This window comes from Rhamphochromis sp. 'chilingali' (genome assembly GCF_963969265.1).
Source record: "Rhamphochromis sp. 'chilingali' genome assembly, chromosome: 1".
Lineage (NCBI taxonomy): Eukaryota > Metazoa > Chordata > Actinopteri > Cichliformes > Cichlidae > Rhamphochromis > Rhamphochromis sp. 'chilingali'.
The window spans coordinates 25,692,818-25,716,372 of record NC_137929.1 but is presented as its reverse complement, the minus strand read 5'-3'; the positions used below and the strand labels follow the sequence as shown (position 1 = coordinate 25,716,372).

Below are 23,555 nucleotides of genomic sequence, written 5' to 3'. Positions count from 1 at the left end.
AACTGACATTAACAATGACCTTTTTAAGAGAGCTGTGGCCGAGAGTGCAGCCGAAATCGCAACAAAAATAACATAACAGTTTTATAAAGATATTTTAAACGGACAAACAGGACTGGATCTATTAAATAACATAAAGTCAGAATTACACGTGGAAAACCGGTAATTTCTTTATTTTATACATTATACATTATAGAATATATATTATAAATACAGCGAGCTTCATTCAATATTAGGAAATGTTAATTACAAAAACAATGGTGGAAAGAAAAAAAAAGCTGTAATGTATTTTCTTTAGTCGCGTGAATGGCGAGGTAGGGGCGGGCGTTTCTACACTTTTAGCCAATAGCGTCGTCAGGAGGCCTTGGTTGACGTAAACCTCAACCAATGGTTGAAGCGGGCAGCTGGACGAGCGCGACTACTGTTTGTTTTTTTCTCTCAACGTGTTAGCAGAAAATTTGTGGATTTAACGGGAATTTTTTTTCTTTTTTTGGTTAATAACGCAACCAAACCGAGCAAGGGGACAACCGCTGGTTTACCGAGTTGGAGTTTATAGGAAGATTTTCTTCACTGTGTGGTTTTCTTCTCACACCCAGGACCGGAAAAGAGCATTTTACCCCTCAAGACAGCTGGCTTGCGGCCCCCCCGCACCGATTTGCGCTTGAAGTTGAGTAGTGAGTGTTGGTGCGATAAAGGGGAAGCTACCTGTTTGCTTCATATCAAGAAATATAAAAAGAAAGCTAAACATGAAACAATATTAACCTTACGTGGTTAATTTTTTTTACGCTAAATTCTCACTAGGCTGGCACTTCCTGCCTTCATGAGCTTAGTCTAAAAAGGAGTGAGGGGGCTGTTGTGAAGGTGGTAAAAACAAACTTCCACAGTAGTAACAGTGGCCTAACTACAATGTAGGGCAGCCAAGTTTATGAACATATGCAGTTTTCAAATAATTCTCTTTTTAAATCACGCTAATTGACACAAAAGGCCTCATGTTGTCCATTATTAGAGTATTTTGAGCCGCATAAAATCAGTTAAAGCGTGTCTTCCCAGAGTGAAGCGCCAGAAGCGCGTTTCTCTCCGGAGCCACGCAGGCATTTGTCTCTGGGGTTAGTCAGGAGTACAGACAGAGGTGCTGTGTGACGGAGCTCGAGATGTTTGTGCACATGCTGCATTCAAGTGCTGCCCGATTTTTGATTGCCATCTATACTGTAGCTCTCAATGCTGACTAGCAAAATAGAACTAGCAGGTAGAATCTCAGTGTTGTGGTGCTTTTTTTTATGTAGCTCCTCTATCATGTCACAAAGACTCACGTACCTCTGCAGCAACACCACCTTTCATGTTTAATGGAACTAATTCCATGTAGGGTTTATACATTTCCCTAACAAGTGTACTGTCTTTCCCAGGAGAAAACGCGAATCCCTTTTTGGGTTGTATCTGGAAGGGCATCCGGGGTTAAAACAATCAGTAGCTTCTTCTTTATGCTGTTTAACTTGATTAAATTACAGCAGATATTGTTAAAACTGTCTCCCCCAATCAGACTGTTAATGTTTAGATTTTTTTTAACGAGTGTAAACTGCATTTGCATATACAGTACTCATTACTTAAAGCTGTGTATCAGTTACTTGTAATCTCACACACTGTCAGTTACTTATCCCATTTATAGACTACTTTCAACTGCTCCCTATATCTCCTACTCTTCACACTTACATCAGGCTAATTTATTTTAAGTGGGTGCTTACAAATATAACATCTCCCACATTCCCTTTACTAAATTTAATCTGTTTTTATTTGATTAGATATTTTACTGCTGTCCACACTGTTAGCAGTTTGAGCCAAACTTTTGTTTCAGCCATTTATTCACTCTGAATTCCTGTTGTCCTCGTGTCTCTACTCCTTGGGCACTTTTCAGTTCAGTTCAGTTCATTTTTATTTCAAACATTTCAAACATGCGCCTTCACAATCATTACAAAATATCATTCCATTTAGTTTACCGCTTTTCTCACCTGTTCACCTCTCATTTAAATTGTTACTCCTTAAATGTATAATTTCGGGGAAGCTGACTTCATTTTTACATATATCCTCTGGCTGCTGCAAAGATCTTCCCAGTGGTGACACTTGTACCTTTTTTCACTGCTTCCTGACAAAATTTTATTAAACAAAAACGTGAATTGAATTTGTTGATAATAAAGGATTTAAATTGCTTTTACAGCATGCCTGTTAATGTCCTGTTCATTGGCAGGCTAAGTGGTTTATACACCGGGGCGATCGTGGCTCAAGAGTTGGGAGTTCGCCTTGTAATCGGAAGGTTGCCGGTTCGAGTCCTGGCTTGGACAGTCTCGGTCGTTGTGTCCTTGGGCAAGACACTTCACCCGTTGCCTACTGGTGGTGGTCAGAGGGCCCGGTGGCGCCAGTGTCCAGCAGCCTCTCCTCTGTCAGTGCGCCCCAGGGTGGCTGTGGCTACAATGTAGCTTGCCATCACCAGTGTGTGGATGACTGGATGTGTAAAGCGCTTTGGGGTCCTTAGGGACTAGTAAAGCACTATACAAATACAGGCCATTTACCATTTTACTTTTATTTAAAAAAGCCACATGCATTTTTTATTTTATTTTTGGAACCATTTTTTAACTGTTGTCAGCTGCTGTCACTCAATTAGCATAACGAACAGCAGGCCAAAGAAGAAAAGATGCCAGAGCTTGTCGTGACACTGGCAGTTCACTCAGTACGATGTGCTGAAAACAAGTCGCCCTTCACATTTGCTTGTTTCATTCTCAGGATTGACAGCAGAGCAGAGAGGCTCCATGATTTACTGTGTATTTCAGACTGAATCCGAGCTGGATTCTGTTCAGTCTTGGCATTCATCCTCTAATCACACACACCATTAACCTAAGGGGGGAAAAGGAATGGAAACGCTGTGGTGGAATTTAACCAGATGTTGTAGCTGCTTGGATAGGCGGAGCAATCTGTTTTATTGCATTTCTGCAAATAGTTTTTTGGACGATAAACAAACACCAGTTTTTATGGTGGTGCTTTGTTTTTCTCTCTGCATCCCTGCTTACATTTGTTACTGGTTTTAAATGGAGATCAATGTGTGCTGAATGTCGCAGTTTGCTCACTGACGTCAGCACTCAGACCTCTAAAGTTTAGCTGAAGTCATTACCATGGTATTAAAAGATATATTTACTAGCATCATTATAGGTTTTGTTGAAAGCAGTCAGCTGTATTCATGTGTTATGGATCGGAGGGAACCAATGCAATTCCTTTTCTCTCTTTTTTTAACATAACTTATACAACTACAAAATCACAATTTTCAAGCTCATGTGCAACAGATTTATTGCATTTGCAGATTTATTATGTTGAAAAGTGAAAAGTGGAGCTGCATAAGAATTTAAACATAATCTTGTGATGATTAGTTGTTTTTCAAAGTGGAAAAAAAAGTATTTATAGACCTTTAACTTAAGTAAGATTTATATTCCTATTTAAGAAGCTTAATAGTACACAGGCTGCACCTAAGCAAATTAACTCATGTCAAACGGCACCATTTAGAATCATATACATGAAATTATTGGGTTATAGTTATTGATTTGTTTATGTGTATATCTCTTTAATGTTAAAAGCTGTTGATTATTTTAATTAGATTTCTATTACTCAGTAGCTTGAGCTGTAATAATGCAAATCATTTTCAAAATAATAAGCAACTAAAGCTTCTAAATTAAATAGTATATGGGGTATGAAGTGCAATAATTGCACTCACAATATAGAGTGCATTGAAATACTTAAAGTACAAGTACATTAAAGCTGATTAAAGTAAATGAGCAAATGTACTCATTGTTACATTCCTACTGATCCTATCTGTGATCTCATCAAGTGGTAAAGAAGATTGTAAGATTAACAGTAGTCGACTCCAATAGCGTTGGTGGTGATGGGATTTACATTATTTACCCCGCCTCTGCTTTTATCTAATAGTTTGTCTGGTGTGAGGTACAAATTCCCACATTCCTGGCAGTAGATGAACGCCTCATCAGACCACATAACCGACCCAGCTTTCTAACGTTAGCGAGGTGGCTAACAGGATTTAGCTGACTGGAGCTACGTTGCATCGCAGCGCGGAGAAATCCCCACAGAAGACACGACGAGCTCGCAGTTTACTGACAGTAACTTTGTGTTACCCTACGCGTTGAGACACACAGCAGGAGCACAATGCCAGGTAACGGCGACCCGCGAACGGTTACACGTTAGAGCTTCGTCGTGTGTGCGTGTTTGCCGCTGCTGTTGTTCCCGGAGCTCAGCCTTGTTTTGTTGACCTGCTTCAGTGATGCTGCCATGCTGTAGCTGCGTGCTAGCTCATAGCGGAGCACACTTTGTTTGGCCTCTAGCATTCAAATAGAGACGGGGTTTGCCCCAGATGCGTGCTTTACCTGTTCTAGTAGCTTATTGTATATTTTCGTTTAATACGTGGTTCGCATTTAAGCCGTTTTAAGAAACCCACTTAATGACTTTAAAAGGAAAAAAAGAGCTTTTCTTCCACCCAGCCTCTACCCTTTGTTGTTGGTGGGGTAGCTTTCACCTTAGGCCCGTTCACTGACAGCGCAGCTGTGCGTTTCTGTCTGTTTGCAGCCGCTGGGAACTACCCACTTCGCATTACCTCGACTGAAACTACCAAATCCTTTAAACCAACTTCCCAGGTATGCCCGGACACCTGGTTTAGAGCCGTTAGCAGGCTGTAAGCCACCGCGGCACAGCTCCTGTTACACACACGGACTGTCAGGCTACACGGACCGCTATGAAGCGGGTTGTTTTTGCATATCAAAGTCTTCATTGTGCACAGTTGGAACTGGACATGGCTGTAGGAGCTCCCCCCGCATTTGTCTCCCCGCAGGTTGGATGTCTCTGCTTGACATTCAGAGTTTATTTTTACACTTGCAGGTACACAAAGTATCCATTACAAACTGAGTCAAGAGGACTATTAAGCCGACATTTGGACATTTGAAAGGTTTCAGTGGTTATTTAGTTGCAGTTCCAGGGATCTGAAGGTGAATTTGAACGGCTGTTTCAGCTTGATTTTAAACCACTTTGAAAAATGTAAAAATTAGTAACTAAACTTATACTTTTGCAGTTTGTTTTTCCAGTTCGTTCCTTGCCTCAAGGGGGGAAAACTACTAAAAGTATTTTAAATATGTGGAACCAGTAGCTATTGCGTTAATAGAATTTCCCAAAGCCCTTCTTTCCTTAAAATATCCCAGTTTTACAGATCAGGACAAAAAAAAAAATCAAATTCAGTAATAATCTTCTCCTTTTTTTTTTCTCCTTTTTTTGATGACATTTTCCCCCTCTGACACAGAACAAAATTTGCTTTGAAAATGTCAAATGGTCATTAATTTTGCATATTTCCACCCACTCAACACAAAGTACATACAGTTTTCAGACTTAAGTTCTCACTATCACAACAAACAAGCCAGCAAAATGGTTTTTGTTGTTTTTAGCTCATAGAAGAGTCAACCCCCCTCCCTTAAAAAACAAAACAAACAACAACAACTTAGAAATATGACATTGAGTTTATCATCCAGTCCAAAAACTTCTATTGCAGCTGATGATGATTGCTGTTCCAAGATAAAGCTGCTTGGATTCAGAAGTTGAACTCTGTCCCCTCAAACTTTCTGTACATTTTTGTTTTTGACCCCTCCCGTGTGGCCGGATTGCAGAACAGCATTTTACATTTCTACAGCTTACCCCTCACCCTCGTAGGCACAGGGGAAGCACTGATCTAGGCTTGCCTAACTAAATATTACATGGTAACCACCACATGGTTATGCAATGTGAACATGTTAAGTGCTATGTGCATCACATGCTGGCGAGGTCTTTGCACTCTTGTTAGTTATACTTCAGTGGGGGTGGGATGATGTCAGTGACTTGGCAACTTTTGGAAATTAATCTTAGAGGTGTTCTTACAAATTGAACTTTTTGGAAGTTTAGATCATGCATTCAGTATACTTTTATAACCATTTGGCGTTTAATCTGAGAAGCTGGAAACATAACTTTCGTTTGATTGTGTGGGAAAAAATATCACCTGAGCTCTAACCTCATGGCTTTTACCTGCTTTTAGCTGTCTGCTTGCATACTCACACCCCTTCAGCGTCTCAACTGTTATTTTAAAGCTTTGGCTGATGGTAAGTCCGATTCATTACACAACACTTTATCGACTGCAGTAAAAGTGAATGTTAGCGCACAGGCTTCAAATGTTCTGCAACCTCTGTCTTGTAAATTTTTCCCTTTGTGTTTTTTTTGTTTTGTTTTGTTTTTTCTTCACCTTGTTCAAGTCCCTGCTCTGCATCGTTAGACGTCTTTATCGTCGCCCACGGTTGGGCAGAAACAGACACACCTCTTCTTCTTAGTCTACTGACCTACTTAGATTATGCTTGTTTGTGTGTGCTCTTCTGAGGAACAGCGTGTCCGTTCTGTCGCTGCGTTCGTCGAACGGCCGGCTGCTGCGGGTCACACTCTGCTTAAACATGTTTGTTTTGTTGTGCTGAGGGAGACGGGGACTGCAGGCGCGGGTGTCGCAGAAATATTATGGGCTGAATTTTGAAATGGGTGAAGTTTCTTTGAAGTCACAACACATTGCAATGAGTGAGTGAGTCTTCATCAGGATGACCTCCGGAGCTGTGAGCAGAGCTCGGTTGAGATCATCATTTTTCTATCCCCCCTCCCCCCGCTGCAAGGCTGCAGTTGAGTCATGACAAGTCTGTTGCATCTGGCTGGCACTCTGAGGATTATGTCATGATTGGGCATGTCTCATCATAGTGGCAATCCTGTGTGCGTAGAAGCAATCGCACAAATCTCACCAACTCACTGTCTTTTCTTAATAGATTATTGGATACTTGTGATCTCGCCACTGGCTTCAAGCTTAAACAGTGCTTATGACTGCAGAATATTAGGCTTAATTAATGAATTTAATCATCTGTTTTAAGTATCCCGTGTGAAAGAGGCTACACTCAGACACCCCTGTTGTTTTAGATGCCTGTTTTACAGCATAAAGGTGAAGCTGCACGTCTGAACCACAGACTACATACATTTTCACTGTTTAAGCAGGATTGACGAGCTCCGTGCTTTGACTGCACAAGTGCCATGCACAGATACAGATCTCTGTAGTAGCCAAGTAACATGGAAATAAAATACTAGAGAGAGTCCATTATGGACTAGAGAAAAACTCCCAATTCAGTGACTAGATTTAGCAGCGCTGAGGCCTGAAAGATAGTGTTTTGGGAAAACTGTCAAAGTGGTCACACCCATTAACCCCTATTTATTTTATTTATTTAAATGGTACAGTCTTTATGAAAGGACAGAGTATTAATAGAGTTGTTTTGGTGCCTGACTGTAAATATTGAGACATTGTGCTTTTAAAGCCATATTGTGCTTTTAACCCTTGTATGGTGTTCGGGTCTGTGAGACCCGTGTTCAGTTTTTTTCAAAAGAAAAATTAAACAATTAATTATTTTTTTTTTGTGTTGTGTTGTCTTTCCACTCACTCCACTTGATTATAACTGATTTATTTATAACATTTTATATAAAAGAAAAACGAGAAGCACATTAATTCATAAATGTGATCTAACAAAGGTAAAGGGAAAAAATTAACCATGTTTGCTGTTCATATGTCTTGTAATTGGGATGAAGTAAACATCTGTTGAGTAATTTAACATAAAATTGTTTAGTGTTAATTTGGAAAGCCAAAACTCTAGCGGGTCCACCAGACCCATGAACACTGGCTGAGTAACAAAAATACGAACACCACACAAGGGTTAAAGCCATCCTTAAGTGGCCACTAGAGGAACTGCTGTTTTCGGCACATCTTCATTGGCTTCATTTTTAAGCCCCGGGTGTTGCCAATTGGTGTGGACACAAATTTAGCATTGTACTCAGTTGTTGTAATGAGAATTGTTTTATTCTGATAAAATTCAGGCCAGGTGTGGATGCCGTGTCCAGTCTCGAGCTTTAGATGGAAATTGCGTGGTTATCCAGGGGCTGCCCCTTTTTGAAGGAGAAGTAGGTATTTGGATGGAGGGGGAAAACCTGATGTGATGTCACAGTTTTTACTTTCACTTCCACAGTGCAGGTGGAAGTAATCATCTGCTAAAGATGTAGCTGGATGCTAGTACGTGTTCAGGGAATAGTTTTATTGCAGAGTATTGGTAAATTATTCTAACCCATTGGGATGTGATGATCGATAATAATTTAAAAAAAAAAAGTATCTTTACTTATTGCCAAAGGTGTGTACTGAACACAGATGTTAGCTGTTGTCTTTCTAATGACTCTTAAAGCAGCAGCACGGCTGTATTTTTACATTGCAAGATGCGGCCCTGTTACATGTGATGACTCGCTGCGTTTGGCTTGATTGAATCATGCGTAGGCATTTGCTGACTGCAGAAAAATAACCACACACACGTTTGCGCTTCTTCACCGATCACGTCACTTGGGTTTGGCTTTGCCTTGTTTATATGGGACTTCCTTAGATACGCTGAGATAGCGGTTTATAAAGTCCTCTCTTCTGTGGATTTGATGGGACAATACTTGCACTGTTTATTTTTGTATTCATTATTTTCCCTATTTGCTGTTTGTTAATGATAAAATTTAAGAAAAAAAGAAGTGTTAAGAGCAAAGTTGTGTACTGGTTCCATCCAGGTGGTGGGGGAAGGGGCTTATCTAATCATCCATCACTGTAACGGTGCGTTTATCTTTCTTTTTAGCCCACAAATGCAAGTCTGTTTTAGTTTTCCACAATTGTTGTGAACTGTTGTCACTGTTGCTACTTTGGTGTTGACTGGGTGTAAGGCTGGGGGTTAAATGATAGTTTAGTCTCATGTCATTACTGCGAAGTTAAAAAGACATGCATCAGCATCTCTGAGTAAGGATTACATGTTGGCACACAGCTGAGTACTCTGCTTCATGTCTCAGTGTTTATTTAACTCTTTTTTTAAAGTAACGTTGAGTTTCAAACTTTAGATGTAAACCCTATGTGGCTAGACGTTTTGGTGAACAGCTGTATTTAGTGGGGAAATAGGATTGACTTTAACATTTGGCTGTATTTTCTCTTTCATTGGTCTACACAAACCTGATTTAAAACTGGGTGTTTGTTTGGCTTGTGATAGTGCTGTATGTCTTACTGATGTCTCTCTGGACCCGTGTGTGTGTGTGTGTGTGTGTGTGTGTGTGTGTGTGTGTGTGTGTGTGTGTGTGTGTGTGTGTGTGTGTGTGTGTGTGTGTGTGTGTGTGTGTGTGTGTGTGTGTTTCTGTGGCCTTTCACTGCAGCGCTGTAATTCACCCACCTGGAAAATAACTATTGATCAACGTCATAAAATGTCAAAGACTCTATTAAGTCTTCAGGCTCATTTGGGTGTTGCAGAAGAATGTTTTAGACATCACCGAGTAGGATTAGTCCAGGCAGGTGTTGCCTTTCAGTCTGTTTCCTACTCATAACCTGAGAGATGCAGAATTACTGTTCAATGGCTTTTTTTGTCTTTTCCTCCTTTATAAGCAGAGCGTCTCTAGTTACAGCTGGAAAACTGCTCCGACAATGCTGATTGAGATGCTGATGGTCAATTCGATTTGGAATCCCAGGCTTAAATAATGGAGCCTTGATTTTAAATATGATAATGTAAACTAACAAGAATGAGACCCAGCTGTGGGCTAGCGAACGGGAGTTGCGCAGCTTTTCTCTTCGGTTGTCTGATTGCGTGCATACTGTAGCAGGATGATCCAGACTGTTCGCTGACAGTCACACCTGTGCCTTCTTGTTTCACACAGAGCCAGCTGAGATGAGCGGTCCAGAGGTGGCTAAGACACCAGGAGGCGGAGCTCCAGAAAAGGAAGGGAAAGAGCCGGTTGCCAATGGCCATGCGGGAGAAAACAATGACGCCAACCCGTTTGCTGAATACATGTGGATGGAGAATGAGGAGGAGTATAACAGACAGGTACATGTGACAAAAATGGATACTTTAACTCCTGAAGGTCCAACTCACTCTTTTTTTTTTTCTTCTTCTTTTCAGTCCATCCTGTTTTGTTGTTGTTGTTGTTGTTGTTGTTTTTTTTGTTTTTAAACCTCACCATCCTGCAATCCCTCCACTCTTAATTTGAAAGTTTGATTCTGCCCTGAGCTGCTGGTGAAGTTGCTGTTGAGATAACATAATGCTTTATTCACCCTCAGGATGAGAGGCTCACCTGAGAACAGGTGGATTTATTGCTCATTTATTTGTCAACAGTACTTGGAAAAACAATGTTTTTGGATGATATGCTAATAAAAAGAGTTATTAAAGATTAATTTAATGGTTAATTCTTGGCAGACTCGTACCCCTCTCCCCTGCCATTAATGAACTCTGATGCCTATGCTGCATCAGATACAAGGTTTCTTACCGAGAGTTGAGCATTTTTGTCAGCTTGTGACTTAAGCGTGAATTTGTAACGTCTGAACGTTTCCACGCCTTCACTTATTGTTCCACTTTACTGCTTATCTTATTATTTATCATTTCCTTTCCTGTGTCATTGTCTTGCAGGTAGAGGAGGAGCTGTTGGAGCAGGAATTCTTGGAGCGCTGCTTCCAGGAGATGTTGGAGGAGGAGGACCAGGATTGGTTCATCCCTTCGCGCGACCTCAACAACCAGGGGGTGGGGCAGCTGCAGCAGCAGCTCAACGGCCTGTCGGTCAGCGATCACCACAACAACCTGGAGGAAGTGGCGGTGAGTCAGATGCGTCTGATTGCGCTGCGCTCACTTTGTCGGTTCTTGATAAAATGAGTAATTTTATTCTGTTTCCTTCTCTCTGCAGAGGAAGAGCATCTTGAATCCTGAAGCAAAGGAGTTTGTCCCGGGGAAGAAATACTAGGAGTCCCCCTCACCCCCATGGAGCCTCAGCACGCACGCACACACATGCATACACAAACACACTCAGACACATGCACCAGTCCTCTCATATTCTCAGAGACTCTGGCGGCCACGGCCGCACACATGCTGATCCTCACACGCAAGCATGCACACGCACACACTTGAAGTCAGTGGCGTGCTGCCAGGCCCGATTGGGGGGTGGGGGGTTTTCTTTTTTTTTTTTTTCTTCAATCTTTTTATTTCCTGTTTGTTTCTTGTAAACTGAGGGACATTGGGGATGGGTGGGAGAGGGGGTGTAGTACCAGCTCTGCCCTTCTGTGGGCGCTAGCTCATCATTGCATTTCACACCACGCTGTTGATGTTTACAGAGCATGCAGATCTCAGCAAGTCCCTTGAAAAATAGGCAGCTACTTGGGAGTGATGCCAAGACAAAGTCTAAATTCCAAAAGTTTAGTCTTTTTTTTGTTTCAGTGTTAATTTGTGTCTAATTGGGTGAACAAAACAAACAAATAACACATTTCCAGCAGGTTGAAGGTTACTATGTTGCTGAGGTCAGAAGGATGAACATTTCAGGGGACTGCAGCGGGCTTCTGCCGTTGCTCTGTAAAGCCATCACAGTAACCCGTTAGCGTTTGCTCCTACGATGTCCTGTGACATCACGGCTCATGTTTATCTAAACGATGGATGGTTATTTGTATCTGCAGCGGCTCTGTTCCAAACCACGTGCAAACCCCTCAGCCCTCTCTCCCTGCTGGTTGAATCGATCCGAACGCTCATGGATGGGTGGCATCATGGAGAAGAACTTGTTTTCCCAATTTGTGTTGACATCCATGCTTATTTTTCATCAAGTATCCCAATCATGAGTTAAATAAAGGAGTTGAATAAAATTGTCAAACATCAAACTTTTTTTTTTTAAATCTTTTAAAAACTCAGTCATCTTTTTGTGTGTGTGCACAGCTTTAGTTCACGGCTCAGTTTTTGTAAGGTGTTCATCCTTCTTACGGGGGCGGGGGGTACTTGGTCTGGAACGCAGCCACTGCCTCTTTCTGTCAGCTTGGTTTGTTTAGGATCAGATCAAGTGTCCATATCCAAATCGGGTTTTTCAAATAGCATCTCATCCTTCCCCTTATTTTTCCTTCATATTTTTTGTTTTTGAGGATGAGGCTCTCTACTGGGTATAGTAGCCTGTGGTGTCCATTTAGTCCTGTTGGTAGGAGGAAGCAAGTAGGGAGAGGTGATTGTATCGCCATGGGGATGGCAGTATGGAGGATGTGGCGGTCAGTATTTAATCCTTGCCGGTCTTGTCCTACCCTAGGAATCTGACTTTTTGTTTTGAGGAAGTTCTACTTTAAATCTTTGCGGTCTAGAGTTCAAAGTGTCTCTCCCTGATGCGAGAATAATATCCATTAAATCGTGAGCCAGTAGGAAAAAGTTACATGTGACAATACTCTTCAGGAAATCCAGATTCCTATCACCAGTAATCCTGAATTGTTTCTTTTTTTTCTTTTCTTTCTCTGAATCTCAGCCATTTTGGCTTGAACGTGGACGTAGTATTGTCCCAGGAAAAGTAAGATCTCGTGTATTTTTGTGGTAAGCAGAGATTATTTACATTGTGTTTCAAAGTATCTGACAGGTAGTGCTTCTGTCCACTCATGCTGCTTTCCGAGGTTTCTGTGAGAGACGGTGAAGCGTGGGTTTAAAGGGGAACTTCCTCAGTGTTGGACCACAGATGTCAAATGACACCCTGGTGACGCCGTTAGGAATGTCCGCCAGGTGGATTGTACAACATGAAATCATTTTTGGTGATTTTCATTTTCATTTTCTTTTCTTTTTTTTTTTTGAGTTGTGTGATAGAAGCCGTTAAAAAAAAAAAAAAAAAAAGAAAATAAATAAAAGTGTATGAATTTCAAGATAAACAAAAATGATGAAAAAAGTTGAATAAAGCAGCTAAAGACAAATGTTTTGTTTGCTTTTCTTTTTCTTTCCCCCTTTTCTCTTAATCTGTACACACACGTGACTTTTCCTGTGATAATTCTGAACAGTCCAAGAAAATCATATCGAAAATGTTTCACAGCTGAGTTCATTGTAAAGGTTCTTATTTCAAAGGTTCAGGACGATATTCACTTTCTTTGTCTGTGAAGGTTCTCAGTCATCCAGGTCATCGTAGTCAAAGGAGCTTGCAAAGAAAAGCGTCTGGACTTCTTTAAGTTGCTTGAAGACGTTTCACCTCTCATCCGAGAAGCTTCTTCAGTTCTAAGGTCAAATGGTGGAGAGTCCCAGATATAAACCTAGTGGGAGTGACCCCCCCACAGAGGGACAAAAGGACCCCCTAATGATCCCCTAATCGCCTGAGCCAAACTTTCTTTCAAGTCTGAGAGCGTGGAAGTTGGATCATAACACGGATCGATAAGTGAGGTCAACGTACGTGGCCAAGTTAATGGGAATGTGCCGATGAACTAAACACTCGAGAAGTCGGAGCTACAGGGAATACTGAATAAAATCAAGATTATTAAAGTTAGAATAACATTTCAGTGGGAATTCACAGATAGTTATCGCTTCAAATGTCCGCTTTGCTCTTACTGTGAACTTCCTCGGGACTGCTCCGTGTGAGCTATCGTCCAAGATATTTATGAGTATTCGTATTCATTCCCTCTGGAGCTTTGGATCATATCACAGGATCTTTTTCAGCGTGTGGTTTTCATTATATTTCTGTTTATAAGTCCAGCTGTAGATGGATACCGCTGAAAATGAGCAGCTCCCAAATGTGCAGCGGTTGCTTGGTCAGCCACTATTAGCTTTTAATTGCTTAAAAATGATCATCTATCTAGACTGACTGTTTGCTAACAAATGGCCAGTTTTTGGTTACATAAGCGCATCTACTAAAGCTGCGACTGCTTAAACAGCGACGCTCAACTCCAGAATATGTTTCACTGTCACTTACTCTCAGTCGTTTAAGCTTGTCTTTAATTTTTTGCACAAAGTACCTTGTCTAAGAATATATTTGTTTTGTTTTCGCATTCGAGGAGGCGGCGCACCATCAGTCTGTTTAGCATCAGCTTGATAAACGGTCATCTGATTGTTGCGTAAAGCTGTGCATGCCATTTGGCCTCACTGGAGAACCTGATCTGCTGCCCTTGAAGCAGACTGTCTGAGATCACCCGGAGATAACCTTTCACTTATAAACATGAGGACGTGGAGAATGCTTGATGCTGACCTTTGGTGGGCAAAACCATCTCAAGTCACTCTGAGCCCTGCAGGTGTTAGGTAGGTTTGCAACTAAAGAGCAGCACAGAACAGTGATATCCAAGTAAATAAAAAATATATAGATGCATAGGATGGTGCTACATTTCATCTTTGAATAAAGGGTTAATTCAACTGAAGTTCACAGTGTGGATCTGAAAGCAGACTGGAGGAGTGACATCAGGATTACGTCTGCAGAAAAAGAGATGAAGGATTGGTTTTTGGTGACTATCCTGAAAATGAGCTCATGACTGTGTCGGTGCTCATTTCCAAAGCGAAACAGGAACAAAAGGAAGACGATCGAAATGTTAACAGACTAGAGGAGCCTGAAATCCAGGAATGTGAACGGCAAAGACTGCAAATCCCTCGATTTGTGTGCTGATATGAAGGAGCAGAGATATATGACCCCTGAAGTCACCACACCCTCTACATACAGCACCCAGGTGGAACCAAGGTCATTGCACAGGGACACTACTGTGTGCAGCACTATGAGGATGGATCATAAGAATGAAAAAGAGCTTAATTGGACTGTGCAGCTAGTTTTGCACTTCACCTAACCTAACCTAACAAATCCTCCTCTCCAGACCACTTGAAGCCCCTCTGCTTTAATAAAGTGCGATCAGTGAAAGGAGCTATTTTCTTCACAACTGTCCATTTTTACACGCTCACACAGCAGAGATGGGAATCACTAGACACCCCACAATATTGCTACGATAATTTACTCATGAAATGATATTACTGTGATGCTGAGCAGCCTTCCAGCTCTACAGGTGGGCCACAGGTTTTCAGGTTTCTTTCAGTTGGGAATGGTTGCCTTAGGAACCCCAGGAGCTCCAATCAGAATCATTAAATCTTATTCATCTCAGCAGAGACACTGAAGTTAGCATGGGGAATGATGGTTCGAATTTTTGTGACATTTGTTAACATTTATTTAACTTAAAAAAACCCCAAAAACTAAGTAAATCATCCACCACAGCTGTGTGGACACGTAAGCCTCTGCCCAGCACGAGGATGCCAGCAAGTTCACAGCTCACCGTCTTCCTGCCAGCAGATGGTTTACTGCTACGTTGCGACTCAGCTTTTGTGACCTCGGCGAGATAACCGAGACTCACGCACAAAAGCCATGACCGCTATCTCCCTTTTCTGCGGAGGTGTTTGGACAAAGCAGCTCTACAACATTTCATACTAACATGCTGCACTTTAAGTCTAAATCAAAATACAAAAAATACATTTTTTTCTGAATGATCTGTATTGAGTCAAGATTCAGACTGTAGACCAGTGACAAGGTGGGCGATCAGAGAAGGCATCCTGCTGAGTCTAGGTGGAAATACACAAGATAAAGGGACAGACATGAGAACATAAACAGAATAAGCACAGGGCAAAAGCCTGCAAGTGTCAGGCTACTCACACAGAGCTTCCTTTGGCCACTCTGTATCTTAGGGCCATAGTTGAACTGGTACTCTTGTTTGCGGCAGCTTCCTCCTAGTCTCTGTGCAGTAAGTTGCTGGCTGTACGTGGGCCTGAGGCAGGGCGCTGCTCTGACAGATGGTTTTCAGCTCAAAGCACTCAGGTCCCCTTGCACAGCTGGGAGTAAGAAGAAAGGGGAGAAAGTGTCTGAAAATAGCACAGAGAGCGTGAGAGGACACGATGAAAAGGTGGAATTTGTGTCTGTGCCTCACCGGCTGCCCTGACCTAAAGAGTTCTGGAGGGAGGAGGCGCTCAAACCCCACAAGAAGGCACTCTTATCCCAGTGCTGGTCATCTAAATGGGAAGTTTCAAAGCACATTCATTCAAATACAGCTTCCTCTGCAATTTAGAGACTATATTTCACACCATGACTCAACAACAGTAACAACAATGTACTTCGATTTTGTCTTATTGTCTGCATATATATCGTTTACCAGTCTAACTATAATAGCATATATGTAAATCTCTGGTTTTAGACTGGTTTAAAATACTATTTTAAACAGGTTTTTTTTTACCCTTGGGTGTGCATGGTGTCATATAGCCCTGATTTGGTCGTCTCAGCCAAATGACCTGTTTGGGAGGGGCAGCCAATTAGAAGAAAGCTGGCTAAAAGCGAGGGTGAAGGGAGATAAACCTTCCTGTTTCACACAGTAGATGAACTGAGAGGTTACATCAAGTCCATCGTAGCATAAAGAATGATCATTAGTAGTGGTGATGGAAAATAACCTAGTAGGCTAATTTTTTTTTTTTAATTGAATTTTGCTTGTACACTTAAGCCCACAAACTAAGTGGGTTATACTCACAAGCTTTCCTAAAAGCATCTAGCCCATGGTCCATATTAAATGACTTAAATATAAGGCACGGGAGCCTGAATCGGGCCAGCAAATACTCCAGTTCGGCCCACTGGATGGCTTTGGAAAATGTAGAGGAGAACATAAGTTTTGGACTTTTAACTGTATTTTCATGCATTTTCGAGCTTTTGCTACAGATACAGTAATAGATTTCTGTAATTTTGCACATTTAATAGTTACAATTTGAGCCTAAAAAGTCGTGGTTACAAATTTCTCTCATTTGCTACACAAGAAATTCTTTATCACTTCAAAAAACGGGGGCATGAAGTTGAAATTGCACTTCTTTACTTATATCGAAACCTCAGAGATTAAATGTGTAGTTAAGCTTCTGTACACTGACACAAAGCGCAGTTTGACTGGCCTGGCACACATAAGATCAAGGTGAGTTTCACATCCCTGATTTATGGTCATAAAAATCTGTTCTACCTTTGTTTGTGTCAACAGCAGACCAGCCTTGAGGAGGGCTGAGCAGGTGCTGCAGTCCACTTTCTCTCAGTAGATTTCTTAGAAAATCATTACAGCTGGACGGACCATCGGTGGAAGACAGCACAACCACACCTGAATGTGCACAAACAGCGAAAAGTGGGTTTCACTACATTCAGCCACGGATTCGGCTGCAGTTTGAAAACTCTACGAAACACGAACACGAGTGCTATTTTAGAAACCAGAACAACAAAGGCTTTGGTTTGACAGGTTTGTTACCTGGAGCTCAAGCACACAAACACCACACGAATCAAATCAAACAACAACAAAAAAGAAGCAATCTAACCTCCCTTGTAGACAATCTCAGTCTTGGTATCGTTTGCCTCCTGCTGCTGCAACATGTTTGCTGCCAACAGAAGAAAGCTGAGTGTCTCTACACCTGCCGGCTACATGTTGAGTATGCATGCCTGCTTCAGAGAGAAACACACAAACAGTCCTTACCTTTTCCACCACATCCATCACAAACACCGCGCTGCTGACTTTCATCCTCTTGACCAAGGAAGAGCTCTGTCCCCCTGGCAACTCCTGCATCCAGTGTACCGCCAGGGCGGAGCCAACGCCCTGATTTGCCACGGAAACGGAAGGTGTGAGGATGCCAAATGAAGACATGAAGGCAGAAGAAGGAGGAGGCTGGGGGACAAAGCACAGCATGTGAGGGCCTGTGGTGGTGCTACTGCTAATGGAAGGAGTTTTAAAACCAACAGCCGGCCCACGTGGCTTCAAGGTTATTCTTTCAAAACAACAAACAAAATAAAATGGACCTGTCGTGTCTTCATACGTGCACAACTTCATCCAACCTGTAATAAAGGAGCTCGCTCACCTCATCTCTGGAGTTCAGATGTGGGTAGCGCTCCCTGACGGGTCCATAGTCCTTCTTGTAAGTGGTGAGAAATCTCCCTGCACTGTTGAAACCATGAGTCTGGTCAGGGGAAAAAAAACAAAACAAAACACAAACGGGCATTTTGGGGGGTTTAAAAAGGAGTTTAGCTTGTTGTGATAGTCAGTCTGAGTGTATAATGTGAACAAACCTGACATCCTGACAGAAACAAGAGCTTGTTCAGCCACAGTATGCACGCTTCATATTTACTTACATCACCATGATGTCCTGAACTTGATGTGGTATTTTTATAGTATTGCACTGATAACCACTGATGCACTAATGTAGGTAGATGCTGATTTTTATCGTTTGTTTTAAATCATAACTCTGGATGCAACACTCCAAATTCGCCAAAAGATAAAGATAATAATTGTAGTTGTGCTTATATATCTCATAGACCTTATGCCAGCTTGTTTTGTTTTCACAGCTTGTTTGTGCTGCCCCCTGGTGGCCAAATAACAGGACTGCAAGTGAGGATTTCAATACGCGTTTCTCAATGTTATGAATTAAAAAACAAGGACAAAGCCTTGGTGGGGTCTTGCCACATTATTTAAAAGAAAAATAACAATTTGTTTGTCTGTTGTTTCCCACTGTTAGGTTAGACAATTAAGATCGGATCTTATTTCAAATTGAAATAAAAGTTTTAGTTTAATTCTCCTTTTCTGTTGGACTTTTTAAACCTGTGAATTTCAGTTGAACAACAACATGTTGCTGCTGCACTCCAACTCCCCATCAAGCTACATATTTACCTTCCGGTGCTCCGATGTAAGCATGCTTGATGGTTTTTTTGGTTCCTCCTCGAGTAATCTTAGTGCTTCATCGCTGTATTAAAGCCAAACTGAAGACTAGAGACTGTCCAGCGTGTCTCTGAGTGAAAGCCAAATGTTTTTAATTGAATTTGTTTATTCCACTGAATTCTACTGTGGAATTACAGCCAATTGGTACAAACAGCTCCCTGCTTCAGGGGCTCAAATGTGAATGTATGTGACTGTAAGAAATGATTTTTTTTAATACTTATTGTCATGTTTTAGGTACTTTTTTTTTTTTTTTTTACTTTTCTTCTGCTATTGCTACATATTTGTCCTCAGGAGTTGAAATGCAGTTGGAGCTGGTTAAGGTGATCAAATCTACGGCTCCCTAAAAAGTGGAATGCTCCACCTTTATATTAAAAAATCTTCTAGGTTGCTGTTTTGCATCTGCACTGTCACAAAAAATGTTTGTTATTTGTTGGCCTGTTCCACTTTCATTGTGGTAGTTTCAGTTTTGGGTTTATAGTAACAGTTTCAAATTACACACTGGCATCGAAGTGCAGAGTGCAGAGGCCTCTCTGCGGAGCTTGCATGGTCTCCCAGTGTCTGCATGGGTTCTCTTGGGTAGTCAGATTCTCTTCCAAAGACACCGTTGGGCTGTTGGTTGATGCTAGATTGGCTGTAGGTGAGAATGTGAGTGTGGCTGTTTGCCTCTAAGTGTGACCCGCCTCAGTGTTCTAAATGTGACACTAAACTAGATGAAATTTAGGTAAACACGATGAAGGAAAGCCCACATCAATCAGTCTAAAATGATCCACAACAATGCAAAGATCTTCTATAAATTCAACCTCATTTTTATTATAAATCACAAATGCAAACGAGCATTAAAAAGTCTTTGCACAGTACGATAAAATTAACATGAGCATACTGAGATCTGACTCTTTAGTGTCAAAATCAAGTGCAAAACAATCACGTTAAAAATTAAAAAACTGGCCGGCAAGTCTTCCTGCAACTCATTCTCATGCGCTGCTGCTGAAGGTGTGTTGATAGAAGACTTTGGCATTGGCGGCATAATCCATGGCTATGGTAGCACCTGAATGCTGCGCTCCGAGGCCGGCGCCACCGAGCGCCGAGGACCGCTGCAAAATCAGAAGGCTGTAGCTGCAGAAATGACCCTTGTGCTTGTCAGATGATGCCAGTTTATCCAAGACTTCAGTGAAACCTGGGGAGAGACGGAGAATCTCAGACTTCTTCAGGATAGAAGCTACTCAGGCAGAGGAAGTGGATAAGTTGAAGGGTTTCATGATGAGGGTCCATGGAGACACTGACCTGGCTTCAGGAGCTCCCAGCTCTTCCACACCGAGCCCACACACAGGATTGGCAGGCCGAGGTCGCCGCTCAATAGTGGCTGTCAGGAAAATAAAAGAAGACGCGACTCAGAGAAACGTGATCACAAACAGGTGACAGCACGTGACTGTGTGGGTGTGTTACCTCCTGCGCTGCAGGTAAGACTGCTTCTACATGTTTTGCCAGGACTCGTCCAGCTTCAGCAAACACATGCCGACAGAGAGCGTCCCCTGCCTCGGCACCTTTAACACACACACACACACACACACAAAGTCTGACTTCTACCTTACCGCTTAATCTTTCACATTTCAAAGCAGACCAGGGAGTTACACCCTCCTACCTTCAGCCACCTTCTTGCAGAACCCTGCAAAATGAGACTTCTGGAAGTTTCTGTAGAGATGTGGCAGCATGCCCATCAGATCTGACACCTACGATAAACAGAGTTTTACCCATTAGACGGTATCGCTGTGTATGTCGACACATCTCTCCGAACTTTTGGGACTCTGACCTGGAAGTACTCCTCCATGGCTTTTCTAACATGCGTGGTGTCGTGAGGAGGAGCGACCAGTTTGTCTTTGCCGTCGAACACCGTCTTCACAGCCAGGTGAGCTATCCAGAAGGCTGGGAAGATGGACAGATAGCTCAGTCTGATCTATAAAGATATGAATAATTCACATATTCCGACATAGTTACCTGATCCCTCATCGCCCATCATGTGACCCCAGCCCCCACAGCCGATCTGCGAGCCATCAGGATTGACTAGTTTGCAGTTTGATCCGGTCCCTGATATCAGGACTATGCCCCCTGAAGACAAAGATCTTGATGATAACGCTGATATGCTGATACCATCAAGCCATAAAGCTCAGGGTCAGACAGTAAAGATGATACATAGAGCCACACCTAAAACAGTAAAGTATTAAACTGCGACCTGCTGTAACATTTTAGGCTAAGAGCAGCTCTTAAACACAAGTTATGTCAAATATTTAACAATCATACCGTAGGACAGTGTCATTGTGTTTGTTACATGAACACATTTATGGTTGGGGCAGCTCTGTCTTCCTGCTGAGGACTGGCTGCTGTATGAAGCGAGAACAGAAAATGGCAGCTTACCTCGATTGCTGGCCGTGGCCATGGCACCGATGGCGTCTGTGGTGATGAAGTAACGTTCGCTGAGGCTGGGGAACCGCTCCTTCATGAGAGCGATGAGTCTGTCGATGGCATCCTTCTGCTCGCCTCCGCTCAGAGACATGCCCTGCGTACGCAGATGCACACAAATCAGATGTTAGGGCTCACATTATTTCAATCAGCAACCTGCACCGGCACACAGCCAGACTGACCAGGGAGTATAACGGCGTGCCTGGATCCAGCCCCGCCTCGACCTTGGCTCTTTGGACCATGTCGTCGATGGTTGAGATACACTTGTCCACGCCGACCAGCTGTGAGAGACAAAAAGTGTTGCAAAATAAATGGAACTTGCTACAGTATAACACAATGTAACAATGTATTCACTCAGAAGACAAGTATAAAGACAGTCTATTTAATGTGCAAACCCCTCATCCGGCCACCATCTGCCCCCTCTTTCCCCTTTCCAAATTTCTCCACCTGCCTCCATCAGCACTTCCGCTCACCCAGTGGTTGGTGGATGGTCCCGCCGTCTCTGCCAACACCTTCCCATCCCCTGACAACAACACTGCTTTGGAGTGCGTTCCTCCCCTAATAAGGAATTGACAAATACATGAACGGAGCTGCTAACCACCAAAGCAACTAGACATCACTATACAAGACCATTGTATGCATCTTCCCTGATAGAAACACACACACAATTTAAATAGATCCACAAAAAAGGCCCCACAAACCTCATTTAGACAAATACGTATTTATAGCATACTTTAAAAAAAATAAATGATGACATTTTAACTGACAGAAACAGCCCACAAAAGAGAAGTGATCACGAGACACACATACTCGCGCACAGCCGTTAAGAAAACTCTTCACTTTCTAATTGACCTAAAAACTTGAATAAATGCCTGTAATACACACAAGCCTTACGTGACACTTCATCACAATAAACTTAGAAGAGTTTTACTGCTTATTTTAATTGATTCTCACCCCTCAACTCCGCCGAACACTCGCTCCATGTCTCAATTCCTGTTTTGGTCCGGGCAACTGCGCAGATATCGCGAGAGCAGAGGGTGAACGCCCTCCAACCTGTAATTATGACTAATGACCAGTAGATGGCAGCAATGTCTTTCTATTTGAGAAATTCAGCAGCAGCCTAGGGCTACAATCATGAAACAAACCAGGGGCCTTCAAGGAGACAGATGCGAAAACAATATCAGGTAGAACACGAACAAACACGTGATGTACGCTACAATTAGATTCCCTACAGAGACGTTAAAAATAACATTTAGCAACAGCTCTTATCTCCCTTTAACAGTTACACGCGAGTGTTTGCATCCTGCAATAACTTACAGGACGGTACTATTAGAGAGAAGCTGCATTGGCCTGATAGTGGCATCATGCCTCTGTAATGAGTGCATAAAGAAAATATGCACTCCGCCAGCATGTGAGGCAGTCTGCTGAAGTTTAAATAATAAGATGCAATGCAGGAGTACAGGGTTTTTTTTGACCTGTGAAGGAACACGAGCCAGCAAAAAAACCCATTTTGCGTCTGAGTCATAGTTTAAACATCACGATTGAGCGATTTAGCGCCATTTGGCTGAAAACTGGGGCGCTGCAAGCCAGCAGGAGGCATCTGCAAAGCATTAATTTTGGGGGCCAGCTTCTCCTGCCAGCATAGCCTGCATCACTCACAATTCCTGTGATGTTTATGTAATTTAAGTATTTTAAGTGCTAATCTTGAGCTCTCAGAAAGCTGGGTGGTTTGAAATGAACAGTAACAGTCGCTTGTAAATGTATTTATGAACTTTTTATGGGATTTAATTTTGAACCAAAACCCAAATTTGTGTAATTGCCAAAAATACTCATCCCAAATTAATCAATCACCATATGAGTTCATCATATTTTTAATGAGCCACTAAAGCTTTCTATCACACATGTTACACAAGGTTGAGGAGGTGGGAGGAGAGAAGGAGATGAGCGGCTCCGTGCGCGTACCACGCTGCTCACTCCTTCAGATGAAGGGAGTGAGTTGCGACAAGTATAACGCATTTAATACAATACCGGTTGTTACTTATTATTTCAAAATAAACGTGCGCTACGGGCGAAAAAACTCAGTTTAACAGTAAAACTCATTTTTTCCCCCAAGTAAGAAAGCATGTATAAATATTCCCCGTGTTTTTCACACTTCCATGAATAATGATTCTTCATGGGTAATGTTGATCTTCCATGTTTTACAGAGAAAGCTCATAAATTGAGAAGTGAAATTTCCTGACTAGAGTTTCTTTTTTGGGGGGCTGGTGGATATCACTTTTAGAGGATCCTAGAATAAACATTTCCCCATTCCGGAGACTCGTCGGTTTCAAATTCACGATCAACATAAAGCACATTGTGAACTGATATGACAGCAAGATTTTCAGTAAAGCCTACTGTCATAGGAGTTCAGCTCGTTTGTTTTACTTTGCCGTGTGTATACTAAAATAAAACTGTTTTAATTTAAAAACAATAATCATTTACACTTCTAATGAAGTATTCAACAAATATTTGATGCAATGCA

The 23,555-nt window shown here is 42.1% G+C and overlaps 3 protein-coding genes across 4 annotated transcripts; 1 reads left to right on the top strand and 2 right to left on the bottom strand.

The window, feature by feature from the left end:
- Positions 1-488: 488 nt before the first annotated feature.
- paip2b (poly(A) binding protein interacting protein 2B) lies at positions 489-12,700 on the top strand. Of its 2 annotated transcripts, none has more exons than XM_080875549.1 (4): positions 489-671; positions 9,793-9,959; positions 10,539-10,721; positions 10,810-12,700. In XM_080875549.1, exons 2-4 carry the CDS (start codon positions 9,804-9,806, stop codon positions 10,864-10,866), a joined length of 396 nt encoding a protein of 131 aa, XP_080731675.1. In that variant the 5' UTR covers positions 489-671; positions 9,793-9,803; the 3' UTR covers positions 10,867-12,700. The 2 variants fall into 2 exon arrangements, with proteins under 2 accessions (XP_080731675.1, XP_080731674.1); XM_080875548.1 differs by lacking the exon at positions 489-671 and adding an exon at positions 4,013-4,201.
- A 2,599-nt stretch (positions 12,701-15,299) lies between these two features.
- On the bottom strand, positions 15,300-18,556 carry LOC308407688 (uncharacterized protein; the record flags this gene model as incomplete). The annotated part of the gene is made up of 9 exons (XM_080899497.1): positions 15,300-15,422; positions 15,514-15,689; positions 15,785-15,866; positions 16,850-16,981; positions 17,193-17,252; positions 17,348-17,536; positions 17,609-17,636; positions 17,727-17,825; positions 18,533-18,556. 8 exons carry the CDS (start codon positions 18,554-18,556, stop codon positions 15,542-15,544), a joined length of 762 nt encoding a protein of 253 aa, XP_080755623.1. The 3' UTR covers positions 15,300-15,422; positions 15,514-15,541.
- Positions 18,557-19,371: 815 nt separating this feature from the next.
- Positions 19,372-22,047, bottom strand: nagk (N-acetylglucosamine kinase). Its single transcript, XM_080880552.1, has 10 exons — positions 21,989-22,047; positions 21,508-21,592; positions 21,217-21,315; positions 20,990-21,131; positions 20,573-20,683; positions 20,388-20,500; positions 20,220-20,307; positions 20,024-20,121; positions 19,862-19,940; positions 19,372-19,754 (listed from the first exon to the last, which is right to left on the bottom strand). Exons 1-10 carry the CDS (start codon positions 22,015-22,017, stop codon positions 19,552-19,554), a joined length of 1,047 nt encoding a protein of 348 aa, XP_080736678.1. The 5' UTR covers positions 22,018-22,047; the 3' UTR covers positions 19,372-19,551.
- Between the last annotated feature and the right edge of the window lie 1,508 nt (positions 22,048-23,555).